The sequence below is a fragment of the Cetorhinus maximus genome, chromosome 24 (genome assembly GCF_964194155.1).
Source record: "Cetorhinus maximus chromosome 24, sCetMax3.hap1.1, whole genome shotgun sequence".
In the NCBI taxonomy this organism is placed as follows: Eukaryota; Metazoa; Chordata; class Chondrichthyes; order Lamniformes; family Cetorhinidae; genus Cetorhinus; species Cetorhinus maximus.
This window is the reverse complement of record NC_135902.1, coordinates 34866338-34881807: the sequence shown is the minus strand read 5'-3', so window position 1 is coordinate 34881807 and position 15470 is coordinate 34866338. Positions and strand designations below refer to the sequence as shown.

General features: G+C 40.3%; 1 protein-coding gene and 1 long non-coding RNA gene across 2 annotated transcripts in view; one reads left to right on the top strand and one right to left on the bottom strand.

The window, feature by feature from the left end:
• The window catches only part of sdk2b (sidekick cell adhesion molecule 2b), a 981988-nt gene that overhangs the window by 780868 nt on the left and 185650 nt on the right, over positions 1-15470 (top strand). The window contains exons 31-34 of the mRNA XM_078571006.1: positions 2355-2458; positions 6816-6886; positions 7163-7298; positions 9724-9780. Of these exons, the coding sequence (XP_078427132.1) occupies positions 2355-2458; positions 6816-6886; positions 7163-7298; positions 9724-9780 (368 nt within the window). The remainder of the gene's footprint in view (positions 1-2354; positions 2459-6815; positions 6887-7162; positions 7299-9723; positions 9781-15470) is intronic.
• The window catches only part of LOC144699778 (uncharacterized), a 133568-nt gene that overhangs the window by 14075 nt on the left and 104023 nt on the right, over positions 1-15470 (bottom strand). The gene's annotated exons all lie outside the window — the stretch shown is intronic.

Below are 15470 nucleotides of genomic sequence, written 5' to 3'. Positions count from 1 at the left end.
TCCTCTCCAAGCCAGAGGTACTGAGGCCAGTTGTAAGATTCTCATTGATGTTCCTGCTGAAATCAGCAAACTCCGCATCAGTAACAAAAATTAGGATCTTCTGGTCTGTGTTCTGAATAGGTACAGGTTATAAATATAATAAATCCAATTATTTAACAGGAGCACTCATGTATTGTCATCAGCTTCTGTGATTTGACCCAAGAAGATCAGGTACATTTGGATGAAAATATAAATGCTAAAACCTCCATTTATTTTCTTGCCCAAAATCAGAGCCAGAGGTGTAACTCGCATGCTGTATGTATGGCACACAATGCATGTTCTGAAGCCACAGATGGGTGAACACACATCTCCCACGAAGACAGGGAAGAATTTGTTTTTTTAAATCAAAAATTTGAGAGAAAATTGGGTTTCCTTTTTACTGATCTTGCAACACGTGGTGCATTTATTACAAAAATATTTTAATGATCCCTCGTTGTTGCTTTCTGTTTTAATTGGTTTGTAAATTAACTTTTGCCACAACATTACTGCACAATAGTTATTTCTTATAACAAAACCCTGGTATTAAATTGTGACAACCCGACCTTATGTTGAGCTCCACAGGCCCCACTTGAATTGGTTCAGCCATTCTTTTATAGCGCAATAAGTCATCAACTACATTAACTCACCACATCCTTTTTGTACAATTGCATATTTCTATTCCTTCATTCATGCGGTGTTCAACACTAGTCATTGTTCAATGTACAGAGAATAATTATGGCTTTCCATTTCAATATTGCACCAAAAAAGGAGAGAAAGCTTTCTGTGAAGATTTTTTAAAAATGCAATCACTGATATCTTTCTCTTTTGCTCACTGTCTTTTTTTAATACCTTTTTCCTGTTCTTTTCAAATAGGTGAATCATACTATAGTGCAATTCTAGAGGCTGTTTGGTTCTGGAGGCGTCACACCTGAGCCTAACCCTGCCTTTACTTAATATCCCCAAATGTGTACTTTTCATCCACTGGAAATCAGGAGCAGAATCTCTGATTTTTTTCACTTCACCCTAATCAGTCGCCACTGGCCCCACTCTATTCCTAATAATATATCAATGCTCAGCATATCTATGAGCGCTTAAGTCAAGACTCTGCAAGCATGACACTTCTTGGCTACTGGCGAAGGGACTAAGAAATCTGGAGAAGTTAGTTTTTCTCTTTTTTCTAAAGTCAAAATTGAACAGGAATAGAATAGGTGTGTGTCAAGATAGTTGTGGTTTGGGAAGATTTAATATGCAGCAAAGCCCAAGGCCAGAATTTTTCCCTTGTCAGGCAGGCTCGGCGGGAGCGGGCGGGGGCAGTCGGGAATCCGACTGCCGCTCGCAATTGGCTCCGCTCCGCGATTTCACGTGGGTGGGCCAATTAAGGCCTGCCCTGCATGGGTCACGAGCGGTGGCGCTGATCGCTGTCTGTGCGGTCGGGGGGAGGAGGGAGAGCCGGGCTTAGCGCGCAGTTCGTGCACGCGCGTGAAAGAGCGCTTCAATCTCCCTGAGGCAGCTCCGTGCCTCAGGGAGATTGAAGCGCTTTTTATAAAAATAAATAAAGACAGTAAAAAAATTTTAAAACATGTCCCCTCATGCGACTCTGTCACATGAACTGGGACATGTTTTTAATTCAATAATAAAGTTTTTAGTTAATGTTTATTTGCTTTAGGAAACCTCATCCCACTTGTGAATGAGGTTTCCTAAAAAATGTAAAGGCCGCTTGGCATTTTCGTTTGCCTGCCAACTGTAAGGTTGGACAGGCAGTGTTAATTTGATTTTAATTAGCTTGTTAATGGCCTTAATAGGCCTTTTAATTATCGACGGGTGCGCAGCCGACTCCGGCGCGCGCCTGCCGAACGAAATATCGTGCGAGTGCGCAATGATTTTGGGACGCACACCGACATCATCGCACATCATATTATGCTCAGGCATGTCGGGCGCGCGCCCACACGCCAAACGTAAAATTCTGGCCCATGAATTTCAAATGGGGTGGAGCCACTGGGAGGCCATATCAGATTGCTGGTAACTTCATTACCTAGAAGACATGACAATATGGTGTCAGGATCCACCAAGATCTATTTTATAGATCCTTTTGGAAACATTCTATATTAGGGAATTAGCAGGAAAAAGTAAAACCTGTTAAGAAATATCAATATTTGCTGAGAAATATGACAAGCAAAAATTATTTTTTCATTCATCTTTAATAATGCCAGGTTAATAATCCAAGAGTCTGTTATAGAAAACAGATTTTGTATAAAGTTTGCACTTGTGTGATGGCAAAGATATTTTAATTTGATATAATTGAACTCCAATACACCACATCTACACTATTTCAACAGGTTGAAGCCCTTCACCTCGTACAAGTTCCGTGTGAAAGCAACTAATGACATTGGAGACAGTGAATATAGTGAGGAGTCTGATTCTGTCACAACGCTGCAGGCTGGTGAGTTTCAGATTGAACCATGAAGTCATGAGTAAGATAGAAAAAAGTATTTTACATTTTTATGATCCTTTTCGGCATTTTCATGAACATATTTCAAATGGGAAACAATTAAAGGGATGCATTTTTGGTTAAATGATAGTCGAACCTCATTTGTTTGATAATGAACAGGAGCTCACTGGTGGATAACAGGAGTTGGCACATAATCAATGACCCCAAATTTCACTGCTGATTGCATTACTGGGTTGTTTAATGTGCTCACCTCAGTTCTTTTCAGCAATACTTCCCTGTATTGCTCTGCTCCTGCCTACAAGATCAATTGGTGCTATAAAGAAGATTCCCACAGTTGGTTGCAGTCTTGTCTCTGGGTCTCACTCTGACCTGAGCATTTAATCTAGGCTGACATCCAGCAGAGAACAGAGGGTGCTGCATTTTCATAGGGGCAATCCTTTGGATGAGCCGTTGAACCAAGTTCATGTCTACCTATTCAGGTAGCTGTTTGTGAAGAGAAGATTGTAGGGTTGGTATTCTGTAAGGATGAGATCAAATGTGACTTTTTCAGCCATGCTAATTTAAATTAAATTAAACGTAATTAATCTACTGGCTCAGAGTTAGTTACAGACTTGCATTTGAAGCAGACCCATCACAACCAGAGAAGCAACCAGGATTGCTCCCTATAATGTCAGTGACTCGCATCTGATGTTACATTCAATATGCTTTCCACTTACAAGTACAGACAGTTCTTTCAATGCATCACCATGTCTCTGGAACATAAGGTCACTGTTTTGAAAATTACTTGCACATTATTTGCAACAAGTAACAGCTAGCCCAAACTAAAACTCTTTTCATCTCATTGTTTGATTGAGGTCAGAATAAACTTATTTGTCACTTGCATGGGCACATTGCCGAGAGTAGTGATGTATTTTCATTGTTCTTTCTTCAATATGGAAATGTGTAATTCATGAGCACTGCCCATGATTCTCATGAGTAAAGCCCTCTTTATATTCCAGAACTACTTGAGACAGAAGGGCTGTGGAGTTTTGTGAGGTGGATTCATCAATATCAATAGGAGGGAAAAAACTATATAAAGTCAATCTCACCCAAGTGCAGTTGTTTAAAGTGCAGATCGCCATTTTCATTTATGATCACATACCTTCCCTCATGGCTGAAATTGGTCCATATAGACCAGTGATACAATTTTTGTAACACTGCTGTGTCAGCTGATTATGTGCTCAGCCCAACTTTTGCCACAGAAGATGGCACACTGTAATGTTAGAAGCAAGCATGTATGTTTGCCATGGGCAAACTGCAATCTCTTGCGGCATATGCTACATGATTACAAAACTTGCATTTATATATCTCCTCAAACATTGAATAGCATCCCAAGGCACTCCCCAGAAACATATCAGACACAAATCAACATTAAGCCAAAGAAGTAAATATTAGGAGGGGTTAGACTATATGCTTGGTTAAACCACTGGGTTTTAAGGAGAGGTTTAAAGTAATACCGGGAATTGGTTTTGGAAGGGAATTCTAGAACTTTGGGATTACATTGCTTGAGGTACAACTGCCAATTGTGAAGGAAGTGGGGGTACATAAGAGACCAGAGTTGAAGAAACACAAAAGCTCTTGTAAGGTTGGAGGTGGCTACAGAAATAGGGAGAGGCTATGACGGAATTAAAAGGAGAAAAGAAACTGGGTGTCCATCTTTGTTTTCCAGGGTAATCCTAGAATAATGAACAGTTTTGGCAGAGGAGGACAAAGCCCAATTGTGCTTGAAGTGGCCTGATCTGGAATTGAATGACTAAACTAATTATGCAGTAATCACTCTCAATTGCCTTGGACGTGGGTGCAAAGATGATGTCCATACTGGGAGAAAGATCAGGGTGAGCAAGAGTTGGGTTGTACTGAGGAGAAGGAATGAAAGGTGAAGGAGTGGTAGAGCAGATCAACAATGGCAGAAGTATTATGGTGAATGGAGGGCCAAAGGCTAGACAACTAGGACCTTTAACATGACTTGGGGGAAGAACCTATTCTGGGGATAGCACAGAAGTTTGGGTGTAAAGAGAGTGAGGAATGTGAGTGATGCAGGATATACGGAAATAGATGGAAATGGCCTTGTCTATGATCAAGATGACAGAAGTGGGGAGGCCATTTGAGGTGGAAAGGTTGAGGAGATGGTCATAAATATGGATAGCATTGTTTGTATGAAGGAACAGATTAAGGGAGGCCTGGAGGACATTGAAGTCAGGAGAGAAGGCAAGATAGGTTGAGATGGGATGTTGGGGGTGTAACAGATCTAATAGTAAATTTGGGGATGCCCATTGGTCACTGTGTGTCACACTATGAGGTATAATATCTGAGGCTGAATTTTCCAATGAGGTGGGCAGACACAGGTTACTACGGGTAGCACATCCAGTTGTGAGCAGTTGATCCATTTTCCACATTTTTGTCACCAGGTTAGAATTTTTGAATGTCCAGCTGCTTCGCAAACTGTGAAATCTCCTGTCATTGCCCTGCCTGTATGTTATTTAAAAACATGCTGAAGGATGGGAGAGGTCTGGAGGGTTATGGACTAGGTGCAGGTCAATGGGACTAGCGGAATAATATTTTGGCACAGACTAGAAGGGCCAAATGGCCTGTTTTCTGTGCTGTGGTGTTCTATGGTTCTATTTTTGGTACCAGTTTATCAAATTTCACATTTTATTTTGCTTCATCCCTCAACTCTGTAAGTGAATACTTCACAACAATGATCCAGAACTATTGTTTTTAAAGTACTGAACAGTTAACATTCCAGCAGGAACTGAATAAAATCAGATGTTGGAAAGAGCATTTTGTTCTTTGGCTGTGCAGCATGTTATCAGTAAAAGTATTTATTTAAAAAAATATAATGTTTTTTTTGAAAATATTAATTCCTGTGAACTTGAGATATAAATAATTAGATGCAATTTAAGAAGATATTTTGTTTACTATTTCATTTTGAATGTTGATAATCATAGAGGGGTGAAAAGTTAATGGTACTTCAAACTGAAATATTAGTGTTTTTTTGGCATGTTTGGCAGGAAACATTGCAGAGCATGACTGTAAAATGTAAGAAAATGTATAATCTGGCCAACAAATGAATTTAGGAGGAATTTAAAGATGTTAGATTTGATGTATGATTGAGAGAAATGTCAACACAAAATACTTCTAAATCTTTATCCACATTTCAAATATTCAATTACCATTATGTACTTTGGACAAATGACAATCTCTTCCACTTCCTTTGTATGAATCCTTTTTTCACCAGAATATTAATTGAAAGATTTATTTTATAATATTGTCCAGGGTGTTGACAAAGCAGAAGTTTGCTTTATTTAGCAGATATTGCAGAATGTGCCTTTCTCAGGGGTATAACAGAAAAGTGTTGAGTCAATTTGCTGTTTTCCTGCAAACCCCTCCTTGCACCCATCTTGATGGAAGCCAGAAAGCAGTTTGGCTGCCTGCCCTGTCAGTCAAAGAATAGATGTAAGGCACAGAAGAACCGAAAGAGGAAGAGGGAAAAGAACATGTGATGAGAAATACGAAATATCTAACCGAAGCATGGCAAATTCTTTCTGAATTCTTCACTGAATCATTTTGCAGCTTAGTGTATATTCACTATTTTTTCAGACATTTAAAGTTTACAAAACCTGATGTTCCTAACACCTCCCTGAGGCTTGGAGACTAATGAGCAAGACATAACTTATGTATGGTTATGCTCATGGTGCCTGCTACAGTGCAATGGCTGTGGTGAGAAGCTATGGGTTGGGCTTTATACAAACTTAAGAAAAACATAATGAGGCCCATTGATGGCTCAGTTGGTAAAGCTTGGGTCTTACAAGCTAGAAGGTCCTAGGTCCAATTTTGAAAGTGAGTGACTTAAGGTGCTAAAATTGGCCTCAGCACCTCTGAAATAAGAAGAAGAAATTTAGCCAGGTAAAAGACTCTTAAACACTATCCATTGACGACTACTAGTAAGCACATGTATGTGGATATCCAATAAGGACTGGATTGTACTTGAATGCAATGTCTGCAAACATTCACTGTTTCACCACAAATTTGGACAAACTAACCAGCAGCAGGAGACAAATGGCTTTAGAAGAAAAGGAGGGGGAACATTGGAATTTTTTTTTTAAAGGAGAACATAGGAATAAGGATGATATTGTTGGAGTATATCAAGGAAGTGCAGTTTTACAGATCTTAAAACTTTCACCTGAAGGAGATGTGTGTGGTGAAAAATCTGAAGGCATCACCTGCAATGTTTCTGCATAAGTCTGTGATTATTAATACAATAATGCTGTCATAAAGCTTTAAACAAAAGCTTAATTTTGTATTGTAGCACCAGATGAGGCACCTGAAATTCTTTCCGTGACACCACATACCACAACCTCGGTAATGATTCGTTGGCAGGTGAGTTAAAAATACTTCTGTAAAACTGCCCCTTTCATTTTTCCAATCTATAATTCCATCATGTGGCCAGTCCAGTACTAATTCCAGTGATTTGGTGTGAAATTAAGCCTGTGGTATGCTTCTTTGCGAAGTTATTAGAGAATTGTATTTAAGCCATGCTTTGGTACACTGCTGCAGTGAACCAAAATGGAAACATGTGGAACAGAACATATTGGCTGCTCACCACCCAATCTTTTCAAAGAAATTGCTGGCTGATTCTATTTCCTTTCCCCAAAGCCACCCGCAGAAGAGAAGATTAATGGAATCCTCTTGGGGTACCGGATTCGCTACCGAGAATTAGTTTATGACAGTTACAGAAGCTTTACCCTTCGCAGTGTGAGCAATCCCAATGCTAAATGGTCTGAACTCACACGTAAGTCCGTTTTGTCTTTACAGTGTCGCGCCAGCATACAGACATACAGTCTGTGTCCCTATACAATACACGGTTGTTTTATTAGTTTGCATGAATTTAACCTGGCACTTTCAGTTGTAATTCTCCTACACAAGCATGTACAGTTTGTTCCACCTAATAAGTTCATTTCAGGAGAGTTGGTGCCACAGCATGTTGCAATTTTGTACTTTAATTCTGGGGCATTTGTCTGATTTCAACTAGGACAGGGGTGAGTTAAGGTTCCTCCTCCTGCATTATGGTCATAGTAGCCCATAAATTAAGTGGATTTACGCAAACTTTCAGTAAATGAGTGATTTTGGCAGATGGTACACTTTGTACAGAAACACAGTCCTCATTTATATCATTTGTCATCCCAAAATATCTAAATGGAGTTTGTGATTGTCGGAGTTCAGTTATCTCAGCCACAGGAAGTTGTGGAGAAAACTGTGATTAACATATCGCATGAATAGACTTATCTAATTCTTTTTAAATTAAAAGCATTTTTGTAGTTCTGAAAGCTCAAAAGAAGTAATTTAAGACCTGAGTTTACATTTGGAGTAAACTGTTTTTTAAAACCATCTTGTTTGAATCAGAAGTCTTATGAAAATGAATCAAATGAACCAGGCATAGTGTAGCATGCTGGCTTTATTACTAGACTAGTAATCTTGGACTAGTGATGGAGACAGGAGTTCAAGTCCCACCATAACAACTGGGAAATTTAATTTCAATTAATTAAAATAAAATCTGGAATTAAAAACTTGTATCAGTAATGACTATGTAACTATTGGATTTTTGTAAAAACCCATCTGGTTTACTATGTTTGTTAGGGAAGGTAATCTACCACCCTTACCCAGTCTAGCCTTTTATGTAACTGCAGACCCACAGCAGTGTGGTGTCTTTTAACTCCCACTCAGTTGTATTCAAAAAGGTGACTGACCACCACCTTGTCAAGGGCCATAAATCCTGGCATTACCAGCAATGCCCACAACCTGTGAGTGAATAAAAAAAACTAGTAAAACTACACAGATTGGCATTCTTACTCAGAGACAAACGCATCTTATATATGGATATCATACCAGTGCAGTTGAGCTGAAGGCACATAGCTGGAAAAGTGTTAAAGGATGATGAAAGGATTTTTTCTCTTGTAGGAGAGACGAGAACAAAGGGAACACAGGTTAAAAATAAGGGGTCTCCCAATTAATACTGAGATGAGGAGAATTTTTTTCTCGCAGAGGACCGTGAGTCTTTGGAACCCTCTTCCCCGGAGAGTGGTGGAGGCAGGGTATTTGAATATTTTTAAGGCTTAGTTCAATAGATTCTCAATTGACAAGGGAGTCAAAGAGTATAGGGGGTAGGGAGGAAAGTAGAGTGAGGCCACAATCAGATCAGCCATGATCTTATTGAGTGGCGCAGCAAGCTCAGAAGACTGAATTGTCTACTCCTGCTTCTAATTTGTGTGTTTGTCTGTAAGTATCACTGTAGCATCGATCTGTGAGAGGTTAATTGGAAAATGTCTCATTTCTCAGCAATAAAAGTTCTTGATGAACACAAGCTCTTCTAAAGTTTTGTTTTGCAATAATAATATTGCAGTATATTATTTATTTACCTTTTTGCACAAAGTTGCCACACTTAATTGTTGCGACCACCCTCACATGACACAATCTGAGTAAACAAAATGTAAAGCTTTTGGATATCTGTGTAATACTTTCATGTATGAAATATCCATTGTTGTACAATATAGTCAAATTAATACACATTAATGCAAAACAAGAAAAAAATGAGCATTATAATTTGTTCCTCAATTGTTTTATGTAGCTAGATTTTAGTATTTTATAACATCTGTAGATTATTAGTATTTAATTACATTTAACTGCGCTGCATGTTTTTCTGTGACCATTGAGATCTTCCCAACTATTTATTTGTCTCCTGTAACACATGACTTAAACTGTTACAGATACATACAGAGGAAGTGGAGCAGCCTAATAAGCCTCACTGAACACACTAATGTAGAATTGAGAAGTATCACCTCATGAACCTCACCGCACACACCATCTAATACAGGCTTTATATTCAACAAAGTAATGGCTATAGAATGAACAGAAAATTGTGTTGGTGATGTGTCTTATTACCACTGTTTAAATAACCATTGTATAGCGCAGTACACACTTCAGTATCCCATGTCACATTGTATTCATTGCTTTCAGTTTGTTGCCTGTGCTTTTTTTTAACCTTGTCTGAGTTTTGTTTCAATAACCCTGCATAAATTCACAGTAATCATCACAAAGCTATTAATGTATTGTTCAATTATGCTTGCTGCTACTTAAATGAAAGTTGCTTGATTGATGTTGTTCACTAATATTCACTGTTCATTGTAACCTATCTCTTCACGCTGTCACACATCCTGTAGCCGTGTATAATGTTCGGAACCTGAGTGACTCCACACTAGCACAATACGAGCTGGACAGTAAGTCAACTTTCTTATTCTTTTCTTTATATTTAGTTTTTTAATCCCATTTTCTTCCCTTTTCTCTTCTCCTCTCCAGAAGGCAATAACCCAAGCAGAGATACAGTTCCATGAGCGCTTGCAATCTTTTAGTATCTCATGCAAACAAATATTCTACAAGTCTGAGTCTAGGTGGGACATATGTCATTTGGCTGTGCTCCATCCTAGTTGTATAAGCACACTGGATCATGAGGAGGGTCACAAACCCTGACTGATAAATCTCTTCCCTAACTATGAGAGATTTGACCAGATTTAGTCACCCCCACCAACAACTGAGGGGAACCAACTCAGCACAAAGCTTGTCAAAACTGGGGCTTTCCTTATTCGTGTGTATGGCTTAGTTTCATATTGTGCAATGCACCTGGCCATAGAGCCACAGGGAGCTTCTTCATGAAGGAGCTGGTTGGGGTTTGCCTACTTAGTTTGGCCAGTAAACTCTTTAATTTAAATTATTTTGTATCTAATTGCTAACTTTCTTCAATACCAGTAACTCACCATTTGGCATTTTGGAAGGATGAAGCCTAAGGATAGAGCATTTTGGGGCACCAATGTGCAATTTAAAGTTATGACAGGATTTGTGTCCTTCACACCACTAAATTCAGCACTCAACATTTCAAACCACTGTGGAATATTGATAAACAAATAGCACCTTTCATGGCCACTGAACATCCTAAAGCACTTTACAGCCAATGAAGTACTTCTGAAGTGTGAAAATGTAAGAAATGCAGCAGACAATTTTGCACATAAACTCTGACAAACAGTAATGTGATAATGACCAGCTAATCTATTTTTGTGATGGTGGTTGAGAAATACATGTTGTCCAGGACACCAGGGCCTGGATTTTTCCTATGGCAGGCGTGCTGGGTGGGAGCAGGCAGGGGCGGGCACAGAGCCGATCGGCGCCTGCGATCGGCTGCGCGTGGCCATTTTACATGGCCGGGCTAATTAAGGCCTGCCCAGTGTAACGCGCGGCTGGTAGTGCTCAGCGCTACCGGTGCGGGCGGGGGGAGGAGGGACAGTCAGGGCCTGTGCTCTTTCGTTGCCTCGGGGAGATTGAATAGATTATAAAACATTTTAATAAATTAACTAAAAGTTTATTTAAACATGTGCCCTCATGTGACAGTGTCACATGTGTTGGGACATGTTTGTGAAGTTGGGAAAATTTATTAATTTATTTTATAAAAGCTTCAGGAAACTTCACCTCGCCCGTGGATGAGGTTTCCTGAAAAACACGAAGGCCGCTTGGGCTTTTCGCCTGCCCGCCAACCTTAAGGTTGGACGAGCAGCGTTTGAAAGTATTTTAATTAATCCCTTAATGGCCTTAAAAGGCCCTTAACATTTCGGTGGGCGTGTAGCCGACTCTGGAGCGCGCCCGCCGAACGAAATACCGCGATGACACGTGATGACGTTGGGACGCACGCCCAACGTCATCACGCATCGGCATATCGGGCCCGCCCCCTAACGCCAATCGGAAGATTCAGCCCCAGGAAGAATTTCCTTGATCTTCTTTCCTGGAGATCATTTACATCCACCTGAGAGGGAAGATAAGGTCTCAGTTTAACATCCCATCTGAATGATAGCACTCCGGACAGTGCAGCACAAGATTGCTGTGCTCAAGTCCTAGGTTGGGGCCGACCCCTCAACCATCTGACTCAGAGGCAGGAGTGCTCATTAGCATATCAATCCAACACCTGTGGAGATAACAGATAAGTTAATGTTTGAGATGTGTACCCTTCCCGCAAAATGAAACTATATTGCAAGTTCGGTTGACCGTAAGTTGGGCTGTGCAGTGCTGTTGTGAAACTGCATTTGTGTTTGTGTTTGGTTGCCATTTTCATGCACATCCCAATAGCATGGAAAAAGTTGAACAGGTGCAGGTTGTCTTCTTGAACAAATCGGTTGCCTTCATGTCTTTTCAGCTAGCAAATGATGACCCGGAAAGCAAGTGGATAGCTTGCTTCTTGGAAGCTGTGGTAGGGAAGAATTTTATCAAATGGTTGCTTGAACCTTCATTAAAAAATTTGGAGAATATTGTATATTCATGTGAAGAAACAAAATCACTTAAAATAGCAGCTGTCATTACAATACTATATTTTTTAAATGACGAATTCTTCACCACAGAATATGGAAACACCAGGATTGGCTCTGACTATCAACCGATGCTCGTACTTGATCTTCCACTGTCAAATTGGTTCTTAGCTATACCTATGAGGCAAGGTGCCTTGTCAGTGGGTGGGAGGAAAATTGAGTTTGATTTCGGCTTGAAATTGGTCTAGTTTTTGCCTTGTATAACACTTCAGAAGCCTCTGGGAATAAAGCATATTGTTCAGAGACCCTGGAGATACCCCAAGTGAAGTTTACAAGAATGAAATAATTGAAAGAAAATTAAGAAACTTGGCCTTGTTTGAAAAATTCAAGTTGCTTGAAAAATCAGAAGGAAGGAGATTAAATGTTTACAAGTCAAATCCAAACCATGTTTTTTATCCCCAGGGGATAAAAATTGGCAATCATAACAAATTGTCATGCTTCATATACGATAATTTAAAAGCTATATGAATCAGTATTAATTGCTGCATATTAAGCATTAACATTTTTGTCCTCCTGGTTAAAGTCCGACTCCATGTTAATATATGGTTGCATAGGTTCTGCCAGAACCACGCAGCTCCTGACCTCGTTACAGCCTTAGTCCAAACATGGACATAAGAGCTGAATTCAAGAGGTGAGGAGAGAGTGACTGCCCTTGATATTGAGGCAGCATTTGACCAAGTGTGCCATAAAGGAGCCCCAGAAAAATTTAAGTCAATGGGAATCAGGGGGAAAACTCTCCACTGGTTGGAGTTATACCTACCATAAAGGAAGATGGTTGTGGTTGTTGGAGGCCAATTATCTCAGCCCCATGACATTGCTGCAGGAATTCTTCAGGGTCGTGTCCTAGGCCCAACCATCTTCAGCTGCTTCATCAATGACCTTTCCCCATCATAATGCCAGAAGTGGGGATATTCGCTGATGATTGCACCGTGTACTGTACCATTCAGACTCCTCAAGTATTGAAGCAGTCCATGTCATTTCTGTGGCCACAGAGATGAATCCAGGATGGTGTGTTGCCTTCCTGGTGCCAGGGTCAAGGATGTTACTGAGTGGCTGCAGAGCACCCTGAGGGGGGAGGGTGAACAGCCAGGAGTCATAGTCCACATCAATACCAATTACATAGGTAGAAAGAGGGATGTGGTCCTGCAGTCAGAATTTAGAAAGCTAGGTAGAAAATTAGCAAGCAGGACCTCAGAAGTAGTAATCTCCAGATTATTCCCAAAGTGTCACCCGTAAGTGAGTACAGAAATAGAAAGATAAGACAGATGAATGTGTGGCTGGAAAGATGGTGCAGGAGGGAGGGCTTTAGCTTCTTGGAACATTGGGACTGGCTCTGGGGGGAGATGGGCCCGGTAGAGGGCGGATGGGTTGCACCTGAACAGAGCCAGGACTGAGTTCCTTGTGGGGTGTTTTGCTCGTGCTGTTGGGGAGGGTTTAAATTAACTCAGCAGGGGTGTGGGAACTAGGAAATAATATCAGAGAGGAATACCAAGGCACACAGAATATTGGGAAAGATAGATAGCCCTAGAGTAGAGAATAGTAAGTTAATAGGTGGGGTCAGAGTAAAGGAGAAAGTAAGAGAGTTGAAATCGCGGTTACTATGCATGTTTGTGAATGCATCAAGTTTGGTAAATAAGATTGGTGAATTACAGGCACAGATTACCATTTGGAAATATAATGTTGTGGCTATAACAGACACCTGGCTCAAAGAAAGGCAGGACTGGGCGTTAAATATTACTGGATACAAGGTGTTCAGGAAAGATAGGAAAGGAAGAAAAGGGAGAGGGGTGGCAGTATTGATTAAGGAGAGCATTGTAGTGCCGGAGGAAGAGGATGACCTACAGGGGTCAAAGACAGAATCTATTTGGTTAGATCTAAGGAACAAAAAAAGTGCAATTACATTGCTTGGTGTAGTCTACAGGTCATCAACTAGTGGGAAAGATGTAGAGGAACAAATTTGCAAGGAAATTACAGACAGGTGCAAAAATTATGGAGTACTTATAATGGGGGACTTTAATTATCCAAATTTAGATTTGGATAGTATTACAAGTAAACTGGGATAGTATTAGTGTAAAGGGCAGAGAGGATCAAGCGTTCCTAGAGTGTCGTTCAGGAAAATTTTCTTCAGCAGAATGTTCCCAGTCCAACAAGGAAGGAGGCACTGCTAGACCTGATTCTTGGAAATGAGGTCGGCCAAGTAGATCAAGTGTTAAGGGAACACTTGGGCGACAGCGATCATTGTATCATAAGGTTCAGGCTGACGATGGAAAAGGACAAAGAACAGTCCTGAATAAGAGAAATTAACTGGAGGAAAGCCAGCTTCAATGGGATAAGAACAGTTCTGGGCCGAATAAATTGGAGTCAAAAGTTGGCAGGGAAAACGGTAGCTGATCAATGGGCTACCTTCAAAGAAGAGCTAATTTGGGTGCAATCAAGGTATATTCTCTCAAAAGGGAAAGTAAGGCAAACAAATCTACAGCTCCCTGAGGTGACAAAGGAGATAGAAAATAAGATAAGGAAGAAAAAGTGTGCTTATGACAGGGGTCAGGTAGAAACTACAATTGAGAACCAACTGAATATGGAAGGTTCAGAGGGGAGGTGAAGAAGCAAATAAGTGAACCAAAGAGTGAATATGAAAAGAGACTGGCAGCTAATATAAAGGGAATCTCAAAGTCTTCTATAGGCATATAAATAGTAAAACAGTGGTAAAAGGAGGAATAGGGGTGATGAGGGATCAAAAAGTAAATTTACACATGGAAGCAGAGGGCATAGCTGAGGTATTAAATGAATACTTTGCATCTATCTTTACCAAGGAAAAAGATGCTACCCAGGCCATGGTAAAATATGAGGTAGAAGGGTTTAAAATTGAAAAGACGAGAATAGGTTATCTGCCCTTAAAGTTCATAAGGCCAGATGAGGTGCTTCCAAGGATACTGTGAAAAGTGAGAGTGGAAATTGCAGAGGCATTGGGCATAATTTTTCAGTCTTCCTTATACTTAGGGGTGGAGCCAGAGAACTGGAGAATAGCAAACATTACACCCTTATTCAAAAAGGGTGTAAGGTTAAGCCCAGAAACTACAGGCCAGTCAGTTTAACTTTGGTGGTGGGGAAACTTCTAGAAACAATAATACGGGATAAAGGTAATATTCAAATGGACAAATGCAAGTTAATTAAGGAAAGCCAGCATGGATTTCTTAAGGGAAAATCATGTTTAATTGCTTTGCTGGAGTTTTTTTGAAGAGGTAACAAAGAGGATTGATGAGGGAAATGCTTTTGATGTGGTGTATATGAACTTCCATAAGGCATTTGATACAGTGCCCCAGAACAGACTTGTGAGCAAAGTTATAGCTCATGGAATAAAGGGACAGTAGCAACATGGATACGGAATTGACTGAATGGCAGGAAACAGAAAGTGGTGGTTAATGGATGTTTTTCGGGCTGGAGGAAAATTTGTAATAGAGTTCTCTAGGGGTCAGTGTTGGGACCCTTGCTTTTCCTGATATATATTAATGACCTAGACCTTGGTGTTCAGGGTACAATTTCAAAGTTTGCGGATGATTCAA